The sequence below is a fragment of the Tyto alba genome, unplaced genomic scaffold, assembly GCF_018691265.1.
Source record: "Tyto alba isolate M040663 unplaced genomic scaffold, T.alba_DEE_v4.0 Super-Scaffold_14, whole genome shotgun sequence".
NCBI classification, from domain to species: domain Eukaryota; kingdom Metazoa; phylum Chordata; class Aves; order Strigiformes; family Tytonidae; genus Tyto; species Tyto alba.
The window spans coordinates 53,097,515-53,122,229 of record NW_024881276.1 but is presented as its reverse complement, the minus strand read 5'-3'; the positions used below and the strand labels follow the sequence as shown (position 1 = coordinate 53,122,229).

Genomic DNA, 24,715 nt, shown 5'->3' with positions numbered 1-24,715 from the left:
GGTGGTGGTGGCGTGGCGCGCATGCGCGCGAAAAGTCAGCGGCTTCCCGCCCCGCCCCTCCCTCCGCACCTTCCCGCCTCGCGCGCGCGCGCAGGCACCGAGGAGCGGGGCTGGGCCCGCTCTCGCGCAGGCGTAGGAGCCGCGCCGCTGGGCGGGGCCTCGGCACGCGGCGTGGTTAGCGCCGCGTGTGTCGTCACGTTGCATGCGACGTGGAAGAGCTCGGGGGAAGGGGAGGGCCGGCTGCGTCACGTGACCCGGCGGGGGCGGGGCGGCCGGGGCGGCCGGCGCCGCCCGAGATCGCTGGCGGAGGGGGCGGGGGAGGCGGTTGTCCTCCGCGCGGGGCCCGCTTGGCAGCATGCAGAACGTCATCAACACGGTGAAGGGGAAGGCCCTGGAGGTGGCCGAGTACCTCACCCCCGTGCTCAAGGTGCCGGCCCGCGCGGGAGCCGGGGGGCGCGGTGAGGGGAGGCGTTGGGTAGCCGTTAATGGGGAGGACGGGCGGACAAGACAGACGCGGCTCTTACGGCGGGGCGGCCGCGGAGCCGCCGGGCTCGGGGGTGGCGACGGAGAGGCCCCGGCCTCCCGCGGCGCGGCCGCCGGCCGCTCATCACGGCCGCTGCCGGCCCGGTGGGGTGCGAGGGGTGCCTGGCCGCCCCGGTAGTCGCTCCGCCTTCCCGGAAGCCGCCCTGCGGCTGCGGCTTCGGCTTCGCTTCTTACCCGGGCCCGGGGAACTCCCCGCCGTTGCGGCGGGTTTACGCAGCCGGCGGAGGGTCTCGGAGGGCGCGGTGCTCCCTCACGCCGGAGGGGGAGGTTCTGCTTGGGGCAGCCGTGAGGCGGCGGAGCCGCCCGGCCCTCGTCCTGCACCGCGGCGTACGGGGCGGAGGGAAGCCGAGTTGGAGCTCGCACCCCTTTAGAGGCGGGAGCGTTCACCGGGGAGGTGCAGCCCTTCGAAGGCCAGGTGTTGCTGGTCCTGCTGCTCGGGGAGTAACTTATTTGTTGCTCTTTGATATTAAAGTGGCTAAACTTTAACTGACTGTGTGACCGGGAATGGAAATCCAAAGGTGCTCGTGTACTGATAGGCTTAAGCCTGGTTTCGGGAATGCGTTGCAGTGGTTATTTTGGGTAAGAGTGCAACTTCTTCAGCTGATGGAGAAAAAAAAAAAAACAAAAAACAAAAAAAAAAAAACCCCAAACACTAGCCACGTCTTCATTATGTGAGCAGGTATAAAATTATATAGCGTAGCTTATTTCTGTATCAATATTCCTATATTAATATAAGCCTCTGCGCTAAAGTAACTCTATAGTAGAAATGGGCTGTTTGGTCCTTGGCAGTGAATTATAACAGTCTGCTTGTAAAGGTGGGTGGCACATCTGTTATAATTCCTATTACTGTTTATTTAGTTAGAAGTAAATTGTGTTTTTCAGCAGTTGTTAGACTACATCGCATCTGCTGCCTCCTATTTACAAATACTTTTTTATGTAAAACCCAACTTTGTGTATGAATGCTTAACTTAGCAGCAGTTCTTTCACTACTGACTCACATTTTTCCATATTTTTGAAAAACTACTTCTACTGTAGTTGTTTATGACAGCAACCTCTCTGCCTGTGGTTTTATGGTGTGACCTTCTATATGCCTTGTACTCCGCAGCTTAGATCTTTGGGCAGAAGACAATGATAGTCAATTAGTAATTGAACTTGTCCCTCTGTAGTATACAGTGTACTCTTCCCTGGGTAGTGGACCTTTCTAGAGTTGCCCACCAATGACATATGGACTGCAGTGAAATTGTGACATGGAAAGGTGGAGTGACTTGTTTACCATACTGCCAGTTGCTGTTGCATGGCTGGTGTAATAGTAGAGGATTTCTTGTGCCCAGGTGTATTACTGGGAGGAGGCTGGAATAGAACCTACATTATAGTGATAATATTATGTGTATGTGTTTCTTTTACAAGGGATTGAAGTAAATACTCCAACCTGGTAACTTCAGAAAGAACCTAGACCTCTGTCTGTCACTAGCTTACATATTACAGAATGTACAGAGATGAAAAAGTGAACTATTTACCCTCAGGGAAGAGAGGATGGATATTTTACATATTTTCCTTATGTAATTCCAGAAACACAAGTTTGTGCATGTTGCCTACTACTTAGAGTTCATTTTGAGGTTAAATAGTAAGTTGCCTCCACTGTGGTGCTGCATAATGTGTTATTTGAGAGTTCTCAGTTTCCAAGCAATCCAAATTGCTAAATTAGGGTTGTTTGAATTTCTTTGATTTCTTTTAGCTAGCATATGGTAATGTTAATGGTGTTTGTACAACTGTTGTTTTGCTTATCTTATTCATGTTCTTAAATGCTTCTTTAGAAGTGAGGGAAAAAGGAAGTGGTCAGTACTGTATGAAGCAGGTGTGCTCGTTTCCTTTTACATAGCACAGGTGATAGCATGTGCTGGGGTGAAGCATCAAGTTAAGCAGTGGCTGATTTTCTTTAATGATTTCCTAATGATTGAATAAGGTGAAGTTGTAGCCAAAAGTGAAGTACTTTTCAGTTGCTGCTTTTAGTCTTGATAGAAAAAAATCATGAGTTTTTCAGCGCAAGAAGATATTCAGTAATTGATGATGCAAAAACTTAAAAAATGAGCTATGCCATGGTTGAAGTTGCATTCTTTTTCAAAAGCCATTTTAATATAGCTCTAATGCTGGGGAACAGTAGGTTTCCTTGGTGCTTGAGACTTATCTGAAGAAAAAAAAAAACAAAAACAAACTCCTGTTGTCAACCAAAATAATCTAGATTTGAATATGCTTAAAAAAATGTTGTATCCTTAAACTTCAGTTGTCTTTAGTGCAAAAGTGCTTTGTTCCTCCATGCAGAACTGAATCACGTTGCTGCTTGCCATCTACTCTTTCATCCATAAAAAAACATAACAACATGAGAAAATCAAAACTGTTTTCATGGGGTGCATAATGAAGGAACAGAAATTAGTATTAAAAAACAAAACAACAAAAAAACCCATTGGTGACTAAATCTTCCTGCATAACTTTTCCTGCCACAGAGGAAAGTCAGTCTGGTCATTCATTTCATGACCTTGCTTAACTGCAAAGCCTCATATTGATGCATTGCAGTGCTGTTCAGTGCCTAGAACAGTCCCAAAGTCCTGGCTGTGAGAATCACCAATTCCAGCTGGTTTTCTGTCTCTTACTGGCAAATGTAATACTGAGTACTGGCGGTCTTTACTTCATTATTGATATAGTTGGCTGTAGCAAAAAAAAAAAAAAAAAATTTTGTATGTGTGACCTTTTTTCTTAATAGCCCATATTCTGCAACAAGTGCTTTTGTTGAGTCTTACATTATAGGGTATGGAAGTAGGCTGCCTATCAGCCCTGGCAGAGGTTGCCTCCAAGCTGATTCACAGATCTCTGTGGACTGAGCTAGTTCCAAGACAAAAGTAGAGCAGATATTTGTCTTACCGGAAAAGTTGGGGTACTTTGATTTGTCAGCAGTTCTCAAAATCTCTAAACTTTCTTTACTGCAGGAGTCCAAATTTAAAGAAACTGGAGTAATTACACCTGAAGAAGTAAGTATTTGGAAACCTTGAAATATATTTTGGAAGTAACGATAAATTTTACTCAGAATAACCATGTTAATCTCACAGGTATGTCTTTGCCAACTAATTACTGCTTCTTGAAACAATTTCCACACAGTGGAAGTTCTAAATGGCCTTTTTACTCTACAGCTGTAGATCAACATAATTCCTCTTGAGATGATGCCTGACATGAATATAGGATGCTTTTTTCCTGTATTATGTTGTGAAAAGCTTGTAAGGAAGCTCATGCTGGGTCAACGGCTTCATTTGTCATGGGAGTTCAGAACTAAAACAGGAATATATTGATTTCAAAAGTCTTTCCCGTAAGCAACTCAAAGAGAATCCTGTATCTTGGGAACAGTCTATGCTTACCTCACTTTGGTTACTTCCAAGACTCTGGCTAAATCACTGCATATGCTTGTCTACACCAAGTATCCAATGATTATTATTTTTTCCCTCTTCTTCTCTGTAGGCTACTTAAGGCTGGTTCTATATTGGATTGCTGCATATCAGTTGTAGTTTTTTTAAGGAGTCCGCTGCGAAGAGAAACAAACAGGACTTTTTCTAGAATCACAAAAACACAGATTGTACAGTGCTATTTTGACTTCCCCGTTCTGCTTTTTCTCATATTAAAGTGCTACTGTTCTGAAAAGACATTGTCTTTACAGAGATATAAGAAAATAATATTAAGACTGTTAAGTAGAATGAAAGAAGAATGAGACAGAATTCAGAAATGTGAAGATGAGATGGAAAAAGATGGAACAAATGATGACTGATGCAGATAGATAGTGTGGACAGAAGTATTTTTCCTAATGTTGGTACTTAATTTTTTTTCTGCTACGTTGCATGGCAAGCAAGCACTTGTACTTTCTATGATCCAGAAGAGTACTGTTCAGAAAAACAGGCCTAACATGGTGTTCTCTTGTTCTGATAACCATACACACGTGTATCTGTGTATATAAATGTTTATATATTACATATTTTAAAACTATTATGTATGAAACAAATAGAGAAAGTCTAGACAAATGTTCTACTAATGCTTAATTCCTTCTTGATCTATGGGAGAAAACTTGGCAGTAGTACTGAAAGAAAAGGTACTTTCTATAGAATTTAGCAAGAACCACACTTAGATTAAACAGTTTGCAGTATTTAAACACCCGTAAGAATGCGAATAGTATGTAATCTCTGTGTAAAGTTAGATGCTGATAGGATGAATAAAGTGGATCCTGCAAAGCAATAGTCAAGGGAAACAATTTTACAGCAAGATTAATTTTTTGTTAAATTTAGATGGGACTGGAGCATGGATCTGCTGATTGTCCCTTTGACAGTCTTTCCTCTTCCCTGATGAGTTGGTCTTTATATAACTAAAGAAGAACTGAAAGTGATCCATGATGATGGTAGGATGTTATCTTTGAATGAGTTTGGATTTCTTGGGAAATTAATCTCAATTCAACTGTATTAGTCTGAGACACTGTCTATTTTATAGACTTTGTGAGGTTCCTGTGGTTTGCCTCTGAAGATGGATCAATTAGCGATAAGGCTAAAGATGGCTCATTAATCAAGCTCAACACCTACTCCCTCTTTTAATATATCTGTGTGCTTGATTTAAATGCAGCAAATTCTTGCCCGTCATGAGTTCTTACTAGTTAATACCTTGGAAAGATAACACCTGTTTTAATTTTTATATGTAAGTACAGGCAAATCATAAATACTACACTTTCCAGGAGTAGAAATAAGATGTTGTTTTAAAATTGATCTCTTGCCAGTTTTGCAGTATTGATTCAGGTATGAGATAGCATTAGTGCTTGAGAAATAGGAAGTGAAACCAGCTAGATAATTTTGCAGCCTAAACTGACAAAAGTGCAAATGAAATTTCAAGTATTTTTTTAGGTTTTTTCATCTGTGTTAGACCCACAAAGAACACTTCGATTTTTTCTTTAATCTTTAATAATGTATTTTAACATTGTTGCCACAAACTGTGTTTCATTTCCTTGAACAGATAATTTTAAATAATTCTGGAGTATGTGTTAGTTATTGTTATGTAAAGGCTAATGAGTTTTTAAATTTCCATGTGAGTTGGGAGGGATTGCTGTTTAAAGTGAAGATTTCACTTTTGCTAGAGTCTTTTGGAAAATGGGTGAAAGAAGGCACTTTTGCAGAGATTAAGTCTGTTAATCCACATGCAGTGCGTGTTGTGGTGTTTTCCACTACACTGACATGCCTTGATTTGGAGGACGTGGTGCAAAAATGGCTGACAGGCTGCAAGCCTGTTGTGTCATGCTACAGCAGCTTCTGGTCAGCTAGGAAGTACCTTGTTATAAAATGGCATTTTAAGACAAGAAAGCAACTGTAGCAATAGGCGTGCACCTCTTTTTCAAATGTTTCAAAATGTAACTGGTGCAAAGACCACACAAATCACTTAAGTGCAGGCTTGCCTTGTTCTATTTGTGTGTACAAAAAATAAACCCAGTGAGTTAGATTTTGGGTGAATTTTGAGTTCGTACACAAGTCTAGCATGAGTTTTCCAATATTGCTTTGCATTAGTGATGTAATTTTATAAAAGCTTTTATCTCTGATACTAAGAACAAGTAGAGTGAAGATTTTGAAAAGCTATTTCTTCAGAGCAAAGTTATACATAAATTTTTCAATGTACTAAGTACTTGGTAATCCATATTGAGTTAACCTCAGTGCTAAACTATTATAGTGATGGTCATTACTTAAAATGTGTATTGTTTATTCCACTGTTGCAATTCTCTCACTGATTCAATGAATTTGACAGTCCCACTTTTCTTCTTGCTGCAAAATTGTTTTGAACACCAAAAGAGAATTAAATATTTTTTTCCCATAAAGCTCTTCATCATCTTTGTAAGGCTTCGAAGACTGGCAAATAGAACCAGTTTCTTCACCACAAAGTAAACAATATTAGTGATCTAGAAACTTTTTTGCTTATTACAAGACTGGTAGGTAATACCACAGCTTTTTAAACTTTATCTGAATTTTCTGTTGTGCTTAGAATGCATTTCCTTCAGGTGAAGTATATTTAGTCTTTGGGTTTTCATGGTTAGCTGGGAAATGGAGTTAAAATAAAGCATCAAGCCAGTATAAATGGTTATTAGTTACATAGTTAATCTGTCAAAGGAATGTGGAACTAAAATATTAATATTGAGAAAAATTTCAGATTGTTTCTTTATGCCATATTTAACAGTACTTTGTTTTATTTTTCTTCTTTACCAGTTTGTCGCAGCTGGAGATCACTTAGTTCACCACTGTCCCACTTGGCAATGGTAAGTAAAATCAAAAGAACTATGGAAAGCTAGCATCCCTACATATGCTTTGATGTTTTTCCATTGGATGCAACTATACAGTTGTCTTATTTCAGAACAGTACATGGACTCTTCCTGCTGTGTTTATGATGAAGATATCTTTAAGTCAGACCGGACTTACTTATTGCTCTGTGTAGCAGTAGTTGAGATGAGGCTTTGTTTGGTTTTTTTTGTTTATTTGTTTTCTTAAGGTTTTAGAGGAAATAAGCTGGTACATACTGTAAATGCTTTCAGTGCTTAGCTGCAAGAGCAGCTTGTCTCCCTGAGCTTGTCTTGATGATTGAAAAAAGATTATGTGCAACTGGAATTGCTAGGAAGTAGTTCTAATTGGTATATTTTAGACCAGCATTTGTTAATTAAATATGTTCAAGTTGAGCCACATCAGATCACTCTGCAGTGCTTGCACTTGGAAATCCCTTATCTTTCATGTAAAATAAGGCTCTTCCTCATGTTTTACTGGTGCAAGAGCATTATAAAACTAATCAGTGCCTAGATGACTGTTGCCTGTGCAGTTGGTATCATCAAGGTTCTTGGCTTTATACTGGGCCATGAATTGCTGAAGGAGGAATTGTTATGCTTCAGTCATTATTTCTTGCTCTTTTACTGTCTCCTTCAGAGAAAACATGATATTGAGTCTGGCTTATGTGCCAGCACTTTGGAAGAGGGTATTTAGAATGTTACTCTTATTTCAAACCAAAACCCACCAAAGATGAAAACAAACACTTGAGTAACATGAACTTGCAAAGATTACTTGAGCTCTAGTGATTACGGGCAGTTTTTTTAGTTATAAAGGTCTACTTCTTGCTTTTTCTGAAGTGGTTTTCTTCAGACATTTGGGACTATGTTGCTGATCCTAGAAAATTTCATACAGACTAGATTGTTCTGTCAATCTGGTTTTGCTTGGCCATTTCAAAGTGAAAGTAGTTTTTGAAGCAGAAAATAGTTTTGATTCAAGACTTGGCAGTTTAGAGGTGGCCAACCTTTTTGATTGCCATATGTATATCGAAGCCTTTTTATAGGGAAGAGTAAAGTCATAGCAAACAGATTCTGAGAATAGGTCAAGAGGAGTATATAAAATATTCCTGATATATACTGAAAATAGAAGCGTGGTTCTGCTTGCAGATCATCAGATTCTCAACCTTTTATGGTGCACTTCATTTTACAGGGCTTCAGGAGAAGAACTAAAAGTCAAGGCTTATCTGCCAACAGACAAACAGTTTTTGGTAACTAAAAATGGTAAGGCTGAAATTTAAATACAAGTGTTTGTAGGATTGATAGCATGGTTGACTGTGCTATCAACTCTACTGGTTGCCTGTATTGATAGGGGAAGCAAATATCTTGCACTGTGGATGCTTTGGCTTTGCAATATAATAACAGGTTTTTGCTGCACATCTAAAGTCTTTTCCGTAGACCAGCTGTTAGCAGGGCTTTATACTAATAATATGGCTTGCCTTGATGAAGTAGAAATGAAGTTTAAACGTTACAGACCTTCTTGTCTGTCTTTCCTTTCTCCAGTCCTTCAACTCATATTCAGTGTTGAAAAGGAAAATAAGATTATTTTCCTCTTCCTTTTGAAAAACTCAGGCTATTGAAGTGTTCCCAAAATGTCTTTCATTGATACTTCTAGTTCAGATATGTAATTAATGTCGCTATCCCTGTCAATAACAATAATATAAAATACAATTTTAAATTAAATTTTGATAGCCTTAACGGTTGTGTGTGTATAATACTTGTGGTGGCTACCTTTTTAATAGATAAGAAGACGCAACCATGTGAGAAATAATTTTTTCAAAAGATCTTGTATCAAAATGTGTCAAATAGTGCTATTAGATGAACCTGTAGCACTACGAACAGCCTGAGGGGATTTTTAAATGCAGTGGGTTGTATTTTATATTTGGATTTCACTTGCTGGCTTTTGGAGTCTTGCAGTGCAATATCATGTGAAAATGCTTTTACAGTAGTGGTGTTGGACAGACTTTCCTAAGATGGCCCTGATGGCTGGGTGGCCAAGTAATCTACTTTGTTTCTTTTTCCCCCCACTTCCAGGGTCTCTCACTGCTCTGATCCTTCTATATCACATGTCAAAGTCATGTTTTTCCTGCTGCTGGTGACACATTGGCCTACCCACCTGAGTAAAAGTTGTGGGCTGTGGGTGAGGCTGGGAGCCATCCTACAGACCTCATTTTGGAAGTCTGGAGAACTTCTCTTCACTGTGATTTTCACACCCCTCTCCTCCCTTTCTGAAAGCTCTAAGAGCAATTTACAAATGCTGCACTTCATGCAACAGTTTGTTTTTTTTTTTAATCTGCATTAGTAGAAAAGGAGCATTTTTAACATAGTCCTTGTTTATGATGTTGGAAAATGTCTGGTTTACCTTATTCAGATCTGCATTCTTTCTTTGACTATTTTCAGAAAACTTTGTAGAAATCTGTACTTGTATGGCCCTGTAATGCATGTGAAGTTATTCTAAATAACACATTAATTCTAACATCTTCTAAACTTCTAGATGTTAATTTATAATTAAACTTGCCGAATATATCGCATAAATAGCTGATGCAAACTTTTAGCAGAACTGTAAAGATAAATCAGTTCAGTAAACTGATGCTAATCCAGGCAAAGTTGTACTTAAACTAAAAGTTGTGTAGCGATGTGAAGAAAACTAATAGGTTGTCTCCAGTTGTTAGCAAATGAAAAGTTAATTCTTTTCTAATCCTTAAGAGTTTGGATGAAAGTATGCTAATAAATAACAGAAAAATGAACTTTTAAGGCCATTGTAAGTGTTGTACTGTATGTGAAAGATCTGGTGCAGCACATCAACATATTTAAGTTCATGCTTTTGCATTTGAAATACAGCTTTAGTATTCCTTAAATAATGAATATGAGAGACTCCCTTGTTTCAGAAGGCCTCGTAGGACAATTTCATGCTCCAGTCTGGTTTTGTATAGGAATGTCTGCATTCATTTTGTTTTGCAATTTTTTGCAGTGCCGTGCTACAAAAGGTGTAAGCAGATGGAGTACTCAGATGAGCAAGAAGCAATTATAGAAGAAGATGATGGTGATGGGGGATGGGTAGACACTTTTCACAATACAGGTATTCAAAGTCTTGCTTCACACCTTGCATTTGGGTAACCTGAACGGTTTTCAGTTTCCACTCTTAGAAAGTAAAATCTTTCTTACATATAGATAGCTGTGTACTAGCATCTGATCTGCAAGAAATGTTACGTTGCCAACTACCCACTTGATTGGTATGTGACTGCTCAGGTGTTTAACTGTATGGCTGTATAAGCCTGAAACAGCCTACTTTTTAGAGGTGTTGACAAATTATTTCAATATTGTCTTATTTAATAACTTCTAGGAAATTATTTTTTAAAATTAGTTGTGTAGTGGCTCATTCCTTATGAAGAAGATTCTGTAAAGAGAATACTGGTTTAAGTTGTTTGAAGAATAAGCAAATTTCTCTTTTTTTAGTAAGATTGCATATGAAGTGCATTGAGATCTTTATCTTCTAATGACTTCAACTGACTTAATTATTTCAGTGTTTCCCATTCTGTTGGATTGAGTTAAAAGGAGGAATCATTAAAAAATAGCTATTATCTTAGTATCTGAGACCACTGGGGCAAGAAGGGCAGGGGTCACTAAAAAGAAAGAAAATGTTAAATACAGAGATGAGTGTGGAAGATGATCCTTTTTTACACTAAGTCCTTAGATGAGCTTGTGTTTATAAGGAAGTCTAAAAATTACTGCTTAATCTGTATCATTAACTTTTCTAGCACAGCTTCTTACAAATCCTTTTGTTCTTTTCTAAGAATTAGAGATTTTATTAGTTTTAGTCTGTTTGATGTTCTATCATGAGTTAATAAAATTCTGTCTTTCAATGATATTTTCTCCACTATTTCCAAACCTAGAAGGCGTTCCACTCAGTTTTTACTTTCTTCGGTGTAAATTTTTTGCTGTAATGTGGAAGAAGTTCTCTAAATAGTTCAGCCAGGCTGGGGAGAAAAAGGGTGGGAGAGGATGCCTTTTGTTTCTGAAGATGTACATTTTTAATCATTGACAATTCTTAAATGTGTCACATTTCATAACTGAACACCCCACACCAAAGAAATTGTTTGGCATAGCTTTGTCATATCCTCGAATTATAGATGCATTCTCTATCCTTGCTGTGGATAGACTCCTCCGCCAAGCTTTTCCTTTTAGAGTTGATTGGTTTGGGCCCCATGCTGTGGTAGCACAACTGTAACACTGACTAGACTTGGCCAGGTGTCCAAACACTGTCAAAGGAGATAAAAAAAAAAAAAAAAATGTTTCCACCCATCTGTATAGATGTCCTTCATAACACCACTTTTTCTGGTAGGAGAAAATGAATGTAAATTATCACACAGCCATTAGAAATGCATTGTTTCCAAACAGCATTCAACTGGCATTCCATTTCTTTAAACAGTTATTTCTGATGAGCAGTTACTCGATTCCAGGTTCATTCACCCTAATGTTGTAGCTTAATTGCAGCTGAAGAGTTATTTTAGATACATTAGTACATTAGATGTACTGTGTCAAAGCAGAATCTTGTTGCACATCCCAAAGAGTACTGGGTGAGAGCTGCAGTAAAACTAGAAGGCTAATGGGGTGGGACTCAAAAGTTGATACTACTGTGATTTGGGATGCTTTTTACTTCCTCTCAGCTAAAAGCATTGCATGTTCTGCTGCGTTATGCTTTGTCATGAACACCTTGCTTTCAAGATGCTCAGAAATACTCATAAATTCATGCCTTGCTCAGGAAGTTAGGTTCCATTATTGTGACATGAATGCCTATCCTGAATTCACTTTTATGCAAAAATTCCTGAAAATAAATATTCAAATTACTTTGGAGTATTCCATCAACAAAATTTATATGACATTCAAGAGCTGTGCTATTGTGCTCCATGTTCCTGGTGTGGATTGGTTATAGCTGTCCAGCACCAAGCATGCAACCAATACCAAATAAACAGCCCTTCAAATATCAAAACTGTTGTGAGGTGTAACTTGGAAAAAATCATATGCTGCTTTCTGAAATCTTTGCAACCTCTTTCTATACCATTCTGTAACAAAGAAACAAGCTTTTTTTGTAACACCAACTTCTTGTTCAATTAACAGGTGTAGGGGCTGCAACAGAAGCAGTTAAGGAGATCACACTAGACAGTAAGGTACTTGTTTTTAAAAATTCCTCTTGCTTTATTACAGGACCTAAAGGTAATAGAAGTATTACCTGCAGCAATCTAGTACTGCCTGCAAAAGAGTAAAATTCACTTTTTCACTAGGTGTGTTGCAGATATGCATTGACCTTCAGAGCCCATGATATTAGTCTAAGCATGTGCATCTCCTTATTGCTGTGTGTTTACTGTAGCAGTGTTCTTGTTTGGAACATCTTTAGCCAGTGTGCTCTTTGCTTCTATGAACTGACAATTAAATTCTGTTTACAGTGATACCACACCTTTGTGTCTCAAACTAATGTTTGGGGATCCAGTGTAAAGAAGTTTTTATGTGGAAAAATAATGAAGGGATGTAAAGCATTTCTTCATAATCTTTAACTATTGCAAGCAGCATTTTAACATATTTGGTCCTGTTTGACAGGCTTGTGCACTCAAGTTTAGAAGTACTAAAACTGTTTAAATGTATACGTCTTAATGTCATCAGTTTCTGAACATTTCCAAAAAGTCACTCTGCAGCAGGAGCCAGATCTGAAACTTAAGTCCTCAGGAAACTGAGAACAGTTGGAAGTACTTGAAATGGCAATGTGTTAGCTAACGCGTTTAAGAAGTGTGGAGAAAGCCAGAGACACAAAATGCTTTTAAAGATTAGTTGATTGTTAAAGTGGAGTTCTGTCTGTGTGCTATAAGAGTTTGTTTAACCATCCAAGCACAAAGCTTTGGATTCTAAAAATCAGGGGGAAAGAGAATGGGCTGCCACACGCTACCGCACAACTGTTAACAGCTCAAAAGGCTATTGATACGATGAACTGTGAAGTACGTGTATTTCTAGTGAGACTGTGCCCAACATAGTAAAAATACTGCATTTTCACAAGTCAGTAACATAAAGGTGGAAGAAACACTCTAAGGAATACCTGAAGGTGATTGCTATTTCTGCAAAATTGTGATTCATAACTGCTGTTGTGTGCTAGGAATTGGATTTCACTTCTAATATATTGTATGTAGAAAAACTTGTTTGTTGTACAGTACTTTATTTCTTGTACCACAGGTCCAACCCAGAAGGATGACTCTTTTTCTGCTAATGTTCTATTTGCCAAAGCACTTCACAACTTAGTTAGTTACTGGTTTTTGGTGTTTTGTTTTCTTAATGAGGAAACCAGCCACCTGATGCTTACAATGAGAGCAGCTTCAAATTGTAATCATTATTTGGAGTATTCTCCTAAAGTCTTCATGAAGACTGTGTAAATCGAGACCTCCCCCTTCTGAATTTCACTGGGGTTGTCTCTTGGGTTCAAGTGCTATGCATAGGCCCACAGTGCCCAAAAGAAAAAAGCTTTTGCCGTATTCATTTCTGTTGGACTGTGCTTCCTCAGACAATGATATCAAAATGGGATATCTTTTGTGACTCTCTTGTGTTTTAAAACCAGTTATGGAGCTGGACGATGCTCTTAGTTTACAGACATGGATGATGTTCTTAGTCATATGGCTTAGTTTTAGGTAGTCCTGTGAGGAGCGGGGAGTTGGACTCAGTCATCCTTATGGGCCCCTTCCAACTTGAGATATTCTATGATAACTGTTGCACAGTTGGCTGTGTGTTAGGACATGCAAAATATTAATCTATATGTGCCAGTGATAGCTGTTTAGTCATTGCCTTTCATTTGAGATAGGTGGGTTTTTTGAAATTAAATCATGGGCTGTATAACACTGTGTTTATTTTTCTTTGCTTAGGAATTAAATCATTCCAGGTTACAAAGTCAAAGGTTTTTAATCTGCTTTTTAAGCAGATTTTTAATGTCATGTTAGGTTTGTGAAACTAAGATTTGTTAGTAAGCAAATATGTGAGTTCAGTATAGTCCTTCTTAATATTGCAGAAATTTTTTTTCTGGTTCGCTATATATATTGATTTGACTTATACCTTAAATTTGCTGGGGCTGTTAGGCTGTGTAGATGCAGCAGTCCTTAAATCAGTGTTTTCAATTTAACTTCTAAAGGATAATATAAAAATACCAGAATGTTCAGCATCTTGTGAAGATGATGATGAGGAAGATGAAGGAGAACCTGCAGACATGGAAGGTATTTCCTTAAATTGGGTGGGGCATGCTTTATTTCAGGCCTTTAACTAAAGGAGTACACTCTTAAGAAAACACTACTCTTTTGGTTTTTTTTCATGGAATGCATGCTGAAAAATTCAGCACGCATATGTTCTTTATCATCTTTTGTATGGTCTTATTGATGCATGTTTATTCTAACTTGTGTGAGAAAACCTAAATGTTGGTGACTTGGAAATTATTTTGAGTAGCAGAACAGATCCGAGCAAGTATAAATTAGGGATTTAGCTCAGCTTCCTTCCTGCTTCATACCCACACTTAAACTCGATCTGCCTACTTAAAACCACTTAAGGATTGCTCATCATGTACCTACTGTAGTCTTAGTCAAATTTGTATTAAAAAAGGTGTAGTCTGGTTTGGGAATTGGGAAGTTTACACGAATAAAACATCTTTAGGAAGATGTAGGTTGTTTTAAAGGCTTTGTTTATGAATGAAAAATATGACTACTAGCTACAAGCTGAACACAGAATTTTATGGGTCTTCTTTTCAGAGTATGAAGAAAGTGGGCTATTGGAGACAGATGATGTGAGTGAACAGTTCTCTCTCTTGTCTGTTACAATGCTTATCACCAGTATGAGCACAAGCAAAGTAAAAATAATGATAACAAGTGGATGATGTAACAAGCTTCTTATGAGCCTGATTTCCTATGGGTTTGTCTCCTGCCAACCTACTGTAGTAATCTTAACTCTTAGGTCCTCAAAGATTTTAATCACTGTAATTTTGCTTTGTTTTGCCAGTCCTTTTCACTTTGTTTACACACAGTGCTGTATTCACAAGAGGTAAAAAAATGCAGTGGTTGTTCTTGAGGCTTACATGTGGGGGATGAGTGGCTTTATAGGTTTGAGAGATTACACTGATGCACCAGACTGTTATGAGAGAAAACAGAGGGCATTGTTACTTGTGGTGCTCTGCTAAGGTCTTCATGAAACCTGCATAAACTGGCATCCCTGCCTTCTGAATTTCATTGGAATTGTCTGTTGGGTTATTGGTGAAAGAAGGGAGGGGGATCTGATAATGTAGTTGCATGCTTCCTTAAGAAATCAGACTTTTTTTTTAGAAATAAAAAAACCCACCAAAAATAAAATCAAAATCTACTTGGTGGGAGAGAAATTGATACTCCTAATTTAAAGATAAAAACAAAACCCAAAAGCCTATGTTTTTTTTAATGCTCACTTAAGCACATTAATTTCAGTTTTACAGCTTTACATAACTATTTAGGATAAGAAAGGAAGGAACCCAAACAAAACTATACTAACGTTGTTATTTTTACCTTGAATCAGGCAACGCTTGACACAAGACAGATTGTAGAAGCTAACAAAGCTAAAGTTGATGTTGGAGGGGAAGATGCTATTCTACAGACTAGAACTTATGACCTCTACATCACTTATGACAAATATTACCAAACTCCAAGGCTCTGGTTATTTGGATATGATGAGGTATAGCTATGTTTGTTTTTTTCTCAGTTCTGTGAAATTGGACTCACCATGTCAAATAGAAATGCTATTTTGTTGCTTATTCACAGTGGAAATTTAAAGGAAAAAATGGTGTGAAAACTGTTACACAGTTAGGATTGCAGACAGGACTTATGATACATGCAGGAAGTAGGAAATATTTCACCAAAAATTGTACTTGGTAACCTAGCATGTTTGGCAGGAAGCAAATCATGCTCAGTCATTTGGCTTTGTTAGCTATGCAGAGCTAGTGATAACCCCAGTGAACTCAGTCAAGTAAGCACATATGTGTTTTCATGATCTTCAGAGGGAGAGGATTAGATAAATCACTCTTCCCTTTAATGACCAAGTTTCTTGTTAAAGTTGGTTAGGGATTAGATGGTTCTCAGATATATTGACTTTACCATTCACCTGATATATGAAACACAAAAATTTGTGCAGTACTATTTGTACACCATGTGGTTTTTAACACACTCAGTTCTTTCAGTGTACCTTCAGAACTGTTGTATTTTAGATGCTTGTAATTTATGGTGCTTCATCTGTTAATGATGTTAGAATTGCTGAGAAGCAGCAAAAGATTCTTTGTTAGTAATGCCTTTGTTCTCGTGTTCCCTTTTCCTATGTAGCAACGGCAGCCTTTAACAGTAGAGCATATGTATGAAGATATTAGTCAAGATCACGTCAAGAAAACAGTGACCATTGAAAACCATCCTCATCTTCCTCCACCTCCCATGTGCTCAGTTCATCCATGCAGGCAAGTCTTTGTTTCTGGTCTGATTCAGCATGCAGACACAAGGCACTCCACTAGTCTTGGTAAGGATTTGGTTCTGGTTTTCTGGACATATTTCTACAGTTAGACACCACAGTGGTCTGTTAGCTTCTGAAGCAGTGTGAAAGGAAGATGTCAGCAATTGTCTGAAGTCATTCATCCCAGTGGTCACTGCTGCAAGTGTCTTCTGCAGTTACAGCCATCTTCTCTCTGCTCAACTTGCTTTTCCTCCAGATTCTTGTGGACTCCAGAAGATGGCAGAGTACTAGAACTCTGTAAAATAAAGTGCTCCAGTACTTCCATTTGCTGCTTTTTTCGGAGGGTAGAAATATAATGTATACTTTGGAAGCAGAAAAAGCTGTCTGAACATGAAATAACTCTTTCTTATTTTGTAATAAGTACTCTTCTCCCCCAGAAGTCCTTGAAATTTTACACTCATAAATAGAGGTCCTCTAATTGCCACACTGAAATATTTGTTGAACACAATTGCAAAACACACTTGTGTTTTTAGGGTGTTTTCTATTGCATTTTCCACATTTCTCACCCAAGACATAGGGAGTCTGTAGTTCAACTAGCTGCAGAGATATTTTTTTCAAGGTCTTTGAAAGGTGCCTTTTTTCTTAGATGTAGACCCTAACATCATTTTAGGTGTCTTAGTGATACAGAGCTGATATCTTAAACAGCGTAACTCCTCAGATTCTTGATAGTATGAAGTTCTTAGAGATACAAATTTGGGCTTTTATGTAATTTTTAAAAAAGAGACACCCTTTGTAGTCTTGCACATGCTTTTTTTTAAAAAAAAAAAAGTCTAGATTGCCACTGTAGGGCAAAAGTCTTGTAATTTCTTTTGACTTAAAGGAACACTTCTTGGATCTGTGTCACCAGCTGAAGTATCAAATAATCACCTTGTTGACGAGCTTGTGGTAGTTTTTGCAGACTCCAAACATTCTTGCTTCTGGTTTAGGAATGATTTGATCGTAAGTTTAGCCTTGGATAGGGTATACCATTCTTTAGATTGAGAGAGAGCAAGGGAGCTTTGCACCATGTAGTTCATAGTTACTTTTGATCTTATTCTGAGGATGTATATTCATGGGCTTTGTAAATCTCTTACCTCATGTTTTTTCCAGTTCATAGTTCTTTAACTAGTGCTTTACAACAGTCTTTGCTTTCACCAAGCAGTCAGGCTTATATCTGGACAATATTGAGCAGAGAAGCCACTGTACAACTGGGAGATAGCTTTTCCCTTTGTCTTGTAGACAATTTTAAAGTGGTGAAGTTTATTGTTGGTCTTTAATTCCTTGGGTTTAAGTCTACACTAACACAGTAGACCTGTGAAAATGTCAGTCTTGGTGCTCAAGAGTAGAATAGGAAGCAGAACTTAGAAAACCGTTAGGAAAATAATGAAGAATAGAACAGGAAACAGCATAAGGCCTCTATTAATCTGTGGGACCACCCACATGTTGAATATTGCAATACAGCTCTGGTCATCTGTTCTGTAGTCTGCGAGATGAAGGAAGACTAGAACTGAAAAAGATACTGAGGGGTTGTCTAGGATAACTGAGGTTATGAAACTCTTTTACCATAAGAAATGATTGAATAACCTGGGACGCTTCAGCTTTGGAAAATGCAGCTGAGGAGGGAGTTATGATTTCAGTGACCTTCATTATAAATGCCACGGAAGGTGAAGTAATCGATGTTCAGTTTTCCCCAGTAGTAAAACTGGTGACACAGAATGCTGCTCACTGCTGGCGTGTTCACAGCCAGAAGAAAGATTAAACTCTACAGACAGCACTTAATTAAACTAAATATTTATTTAAGCAATGTTATGTTAATGAAAGAAAAATTTGTCAAGAGTTGTTAAAAAGTGAAGTTATTAGAATGCTTCAGAATTAGGAAGTCCCTGTGTTGTATACTGCTAGAAACTAGTAGTATTTTGGAGAAGGCATTGCTAGGTGCTTGCTCAGGCCTCTTTCTTGAGCATGTACTGTAAGATAATAAACAGGATGAGGTAGACCTTTGATTTGATCTAATAAGGTATTCTTGTACCTTATATGGACATAATAGTCTTAATATGTCAACCAGTAAGTGACTTTGACTGTCTTATTGTTTGCTGTCTGTAGGGTTTTGGACAAAAAAATGGTTGCAGCTTTTTGTGCAGCTACTATTTTTGAAGGAGTGTCAGGTGTGATGAATGTAGGAAGACTTAACAGACTAACTAGGAAGGTCATTAATAGAAGAAGAGGAGGGAAAAAAGCCTGAAGCCAAGGCTTGATTTAGTGTTTGCTGAAAATCCTGCTAATAAATTGGTTGGGAAGAAGCTCCTGTTGAGGGATGCAAGCTGGGAGGGCATTCTCCAAAGAAACAAAGATGTCCAGATATTTGGGCATGACAGCCCTCACTGACTAGGTAGACCTTTGGGTTTTATACTGGGCTGTGACTATAATGTAATCTGCTTAATTTTACAAACACCTTTGCAGAGTAAGAACCAATTTAATGCAGAACTCGTTTAATGCTAGTCTCTGAATGAAAGCATGTTTTCACTTCTTCCTCTGAAGCCAGTGAAGTGCCAGTGCCTTTGTTATGTAATCCACATCTACACTCGAAGAAATGGTTTACATCATGGCACTTGTTCCAATTAGTCTTTTAAGCATGAGAGAAGTGATTGATATCACAGTGAGGCAGATTTGTTGGTAGTCTTAAATGTGGAGGAAACTGTCTAGTCCTTCTCTAGAAGCAATCTGGTTGGCCAGCAGCTGTTTAACATTGGAAAGGTTTGAAAAGGTCACCTTGAGACTGTCAAGAAAGAGGCCAACAATGTATTGAAAATGGACCATACTTTTTAAGTATGGTCACTTACTCTCCAAGGTGAACTATTCTATTTTCTTAAATTGGTAAGGCTAACAGCTAATGAAGTCTGGGTTTCTGAGGTGAAAAATAGCAGAAAATCTTTTGTTCTTAATTTAGCTAGGAAGTACCCTTGTTCAGCTCTGCTGCTGTTGCTTCCCTGCACCATAAAAGAATTGTGTAATTTAGGGGTATGTGGATAGTCCTAAACATACTTGGCTGTTTCTTCTGATGTGTATATATCCCTATGGGCACGCGTCAGAGAAAGGAAAGGACTGCAGTCTGGTGCCACTGTCGGCAGCTTGAGATTGCTTCTATTTTGAGTAGTTAGTTGAAACTGTTCATCTTGCAGCTTTGCTCGAAGTTGTATTTCTTGTCAGCATTTTTATGGTACTGGGAGGAACATAGTCAACTTCCTCATTAATTGCTGCAAACTGGTTTAATTGCAATTCTCAACTTTTTTATGTTGGTGTTATGGGGGGACTATCAACCCGCTGAACTAAACACATTTACAATTAGATCTGAGTTACTTGCATTAATTCCAAGGGCTTATTTTTTCTCTATTTCAGATAACTCTTTTTCCTCCTTATGTCCTCTAAATATCTGTAGGGAGGTGACTAGAGGCAACCGCAAGGGTCAGTGAATTGTAGATCTTACTGACTATTGTGGATTCTGAATGTTTCTTCTAAGGATGACTTCTGTGGGTTCTACACCTGTCTCACTGTGTGTGAGCAGTTACAGACACTGAATCAAATTCATAGATAGTCTTTTTCTGGAAAGTATGTTGTCCTAAAAAATCTTGCATTTTATCCTCTTTTATGGAAGCTTGTAGTTATGCACGACACTGAAAGTCCCATGGAAGGCCTTTTATCTCTATGAACTGCAAGGTGGAGGCAGGGGAAGGAGGCATGGTGGGAATTAAATTTCTGGTATTCCCCATATGTCAGGAAGGCTTTTATTTTTTACTTTCTGATGTTATGTATTTATCTTCCAGCTGATATTTAGACAATGTCAGTATGTCAGCTCTGCTGAATTTCAATGTGAAGTTAAATATTTTGACTGACAGCTTTGGTCAATTGCAAAGCAGGAGAGGGCTTCTTCAGCTGGAAAATGAACAATCCTGATGAGAGCATAAGTGTCATCTAATCAATCTAAGAAATCAGCTTTCAACTTTAACCCTTTAATATATGGTTTTAACTATGTGTATCTCAATTTATTTTCAATAGCAACAGCAGTATTTCTGACTTGGAATATGAATAATAATTAATTTACATTACTTGAACCACCTCAAGTGTTGGTTGATATACCAGAAAGCAAATTAAAGCAAAAAGCAAATTAGGTGATTTTAGTAGATGCTTTAAATGTCTGATATATTTGATAGCTGAAGTGATCTGCAAACAGTTCCTGGAACAAACATTGGTGAGCACATAATGTATTCAGTCATCTGGAGTTAAGAGCTCTTTCGGGGAGGCTTTTATTCAGAAGTAAAAAAAAAAAACAAAAAAAAATGGAGATTTCTAGATAGCAGGATATTTTAGATGATTTTTCTCCCACAGTTATCTTATTTCTTTTCATTGGGGGTTATACATATTAATTCTTAACATTTTCTTATAGAAGGAGACTGAAAACAGGAAACAAACTTGAAAGTTTATAAAGCACCTTGCAAAGCTTTTCATGAGTAACTGTATGACAGTAAGAATGAGCATTACTGTGGCCATTATGGAATTCCAGATATCTAACTAGTCCTTAGAAAACAGAAAAGAACAAATGTCATTAAGATGTATGAAGTTGAGCCAGTATCTTGTTGAAGACTTCTAATAGCTGTAGGGTGACCTGTATTCTGTGCCAGTACGAAAAATAGCCCACGGTTATGGGTGAGGTCAAAGCTTAAGTTTCGACAGTGGCCAGGTCCCTATATAGAAGCAACTGGCCTTGGCACCTGATATGGTATGTGTTCTGTTGGGGCGGGATCGTGAGGATCCAGAATTGGAATCAGCTGTGAGGGTTGCCTCATTTGCAAAGACCAACAGCACAGCAAATGGCAAATGCTGACCTTTAGTATTTCCCCAGACTTGCGTGTTCCTGTTTACAGTGTGTCTTGCTAACTTTGCAACAGCTTCCTTCCTTGTGTTTGCAGTCACTGGCAGCGTGATTAACTTTGGAGGTAACTACTAAATGCCAGTTACTGGTCAGCTATTTAGATTTGCATAATGGTATCAAAGCATGGTCAGAAAGTTAGGCAAACTCTGCTTACCACTCTTCCTGGTTCTCAGTAGGCACATAGGTTGTTTCAGGACAAGTATTTTAAACTACTGCTGTTAACCAGCTTGGCAGTGTTGTGCAGGTGGATGTCCATAGCCCTATATGATATCACTGATCAAGATTGCTTACAGAATCATGAATTTAAAACAAAGTTGAAATATAGATGAAAGTAAGATGAGTTATACAACCTGGGAGTTTGTGTTAAAAATAATCTGTTCTAGTTTACTGTTCATTGAGCAAGGAGGGTTAGATTAGATGATGACCACTCTCTTCCAACCTTAGCTATTCTGTGATTCCATGTTATGTTCCCAGGATCATCTTCATACACAAATGTTTGTGTGGTTCATAGTACATCTGGTATTTCACTGATAACTTAATGTCAACCACAGTGACCTGAGGAAATGTTTGTCCTCCCCTGTATTGCTTTACAATAACAGTCAAGAGAGAGAATCTAGCTTAGAAACTGTTGATCTTTCATAGAACCCAAGTTACCACCAGAGGAAGTTTCCATACCCTAAGTCAGTCCCAGAACAACAGTTCTGAATTTATATGGCTTTGGTTTTGGATGCCTTCGCTAGGAAACTATGAATTGTTTAACTGTTTGATACCTCTTAAATTCTCCAAATTTAAGAGTGCAGCACAGGTAGCTAAAAAAGTTGCAGCAATTTCTAGGCATCTTCTGGTGGCTTACTGCTGGTGAGGATTACCTTCTGGGGGCTTATGTGGTGGCTTCTTTGGCATTTAGCAATTAACAATTACACTAGTGACAAACAATATGTATTGACTCTCATGGCACTCAGTCTATGTTGTAGCATAGAACATTTTTTGCTTTCCTTGTGAATGTAAGGATCTGGCACATGATGTTACATTCATCACTTAATATTAACTTTCAGTTACTGTTGTTTTTTTTTTTTTTTCCTCAGTAAACTGAAAGTTTCCTCTTGTTGCTTCTGAACCTAACAGTCTAAGACTACTTAATTTGCATGAAACTTAGTCTTATTGAGATGAAAAGGGAGTTACTTTTTCCTTAAAATATTTTCACTGTTTCTGATCTGTTTTTCAGGCATGCAGAAGTCATGAAGAAAATAATTGAGACTGTTGCAGAAGGTGGGGGAGAGCTTGGAGTTCACATGTATCCTTTTGCATTAATACACAGTATTCTTAAAGATTTCTTGCAGTATACGGAGCTGTTACCTCAGGGTTCCTAAACCGGAATGCAGTTGTGTGTGAAAGCAGTAAACAGTGCTTGTGGTAGCACTTACTAGAGTTCTGGGATGAGCTCCTTTGTGCAGACAGAGTCTGCTAATCAGTTTTTGGGAGGGCTGGGGGGGAGAGTGGCAGAAGCAGTGGGGAAAGGAGGTAGGATTAAAGGGACAGGATTGAGCCCTTGTTTGTAGGAGTGTGAAGGAGGTAGTTGTGAGTATGAAACTGAGATCCCAGTGGGGGATAATGAGGCTGGAGGTTCACAGACCCTGGCCAGAGTGTAATCCCTCCTCTTGGTACAGCAGCTTCTGTATTAAATGTGAATCTGAGATCCATTTCTGAAAGGTGTAGAGATTCCATTATTCTCTACTCTGCATGTGAGCAATATCTTGATAAAACATTTGGCTGACAAAAAAGCAATTACAATTACTGAAATCGTTCTGAACATCAATATCAAATGCCTCTCAATTAGAATTTTCTTTTAACTGGTCTTAGTTATGCTTAGTAGTAATTGATACTATGCTTTCTGACTGAAGTAATCTCCATGTGAGAAGCAAGTGTGTCCTATCAGAATTGTGTTCTTTTGCTGCTATAAGGCAAGCAAGGGGGGATTACTGAGCAGCTATACGCCCCGAATCAATAAAATTCTCTTTCCCTATATGAGTTGACTTGCTCAATTTGTGCAGCAAGCACCAGAAACTAACTTGTCAAGATAGTTCAAGTCTTCTACTCGGAAAAAGCTTATTTTTCAAGATTTTGATTACTTTTTTTGCTATTGCTTAACAAATTAAGAGGGTCTTAACAGGCAATTTCTTCCCTCATTATGTAGTTTGTGTTTACCAAGAAATGGTCCATGAGACTGACATGCCAAAATAGCAGGGTTTACTTATATCCAGTACCAATGTAACTTAATTATGAGTAGAAAGTGGTAGTTTATTTTAATTTTTCAGTTTGCTCTCTGCCTCAGTCCCAGGTGGACAGACACTTTAGTTTATAATTATCCAATATACTCCAAAATGCAGATTGAGGCCCAGCATGCATTTGAAGATGGTATACACAAAGGAAACGAGGAAGGCAGACTTCTCAACTTATCAAAGTTAATCTCTTTACTTTCCCTCGTCAACAGGTAGGAGCTCTTTCAAAGGATGGTTCAGAACAGGAACCTATTTCTCTTTCTGAGCCACTGAAACACTGAGGAGGAGCCTGCTTTCCCTGCAACTAGGTAGCTAGGGATTAGCTTTGCTAGGTGCAATTCACCTTGTTTGTTTTTTTTTTTTTAATAACAAATATTAAGTATGTAAATGGGATTGTAAATGTTTGTGCCATGTTTGTGAGATTGATTGAAAATAACGCCTGGTTCCCTGCTTTTACTTAAAACAGGGAGGTCTGTAGGTTTGGGAAAGCATCGAATGTCATTACCAGAGTTCTGCTGTATTCATTTCCCAGTCTCTAACTGTATAATTACTAGGTGTTAATTTCCTATTAGCAAGAAATTCTGTTGAGCAGACCATTGAATGTGACTTCTGCTTTTTTCTAGCTATTGCATGTTTTCCTTAACAAGAAACTCAGGTACCTTCTTATTTTCTTGAAATTTGTACAGGCGGTCATTCCAACAATAGAATATGACTACACGAGGCACTTTACAATGTAACTAAAATAAGAGATGTTCTCCTCTAATTATCAAATCTTTTTTTAAATAACCCATTCATGTGACTTATACAACATTATACACAATTTCTGTAACTAACCTTTTATCAAGTTGATGCATTAAAATAAAATGTTCCATTACCAGCCTTTTTAATAAAAATCTGTGTGTGTAATATAAATAAATCACTTTCATTCCGATACAGACACTGCACTAAGAGATGGGATTTTTTTTTTTCCATAATTCCTTCAATTTCCTTTCAAAGAAGACTATTTTTCTCTATATCGGAAGCTAAAATTTGCTTTCCTAGTAGAATTCTAATGCTTCTGGCTTCATTGCTGATTTCTGAAAA

The 24,715-nt window shown here is 38.3% G+C and overlaps 1 protein-coding gene across 1 annotated transcript; it reads left to right on the top strand.

Moving 5' to 3' along the window:
- Positions 1–268: 268 nt before the first annotated feature.
- ATG3 (autophagy related 3) lies at positions 269–24,525 on the top strand. Its single transcript, XM_042788791.1, has 12 exons — positions 269–427; positions 3,525–3,566; positions 6,810–6,859; positions 8,064–8,134; positions 9,882–9,989; positions 12,029–12,078; positions 14,073–14,154; positions 14,680–14,714; positions 15,470–15,625; positions 16,267–16,394; positions 22,579–22,647; positions 24,288–24,525. The coding sequence occupies exons 1-12, from the start codon at positions 356–358 to the stop codon at positions 24,367–24,369; spliced, it is 945 nt and encodes a 314-aa protein (XP_042644725.1). The 5' UTR covers positions 269–355; the 3' UTR covers positions 24,370–24,525.
- Positions 24,526–24,715: the final 190 nt, after the last annotated feature.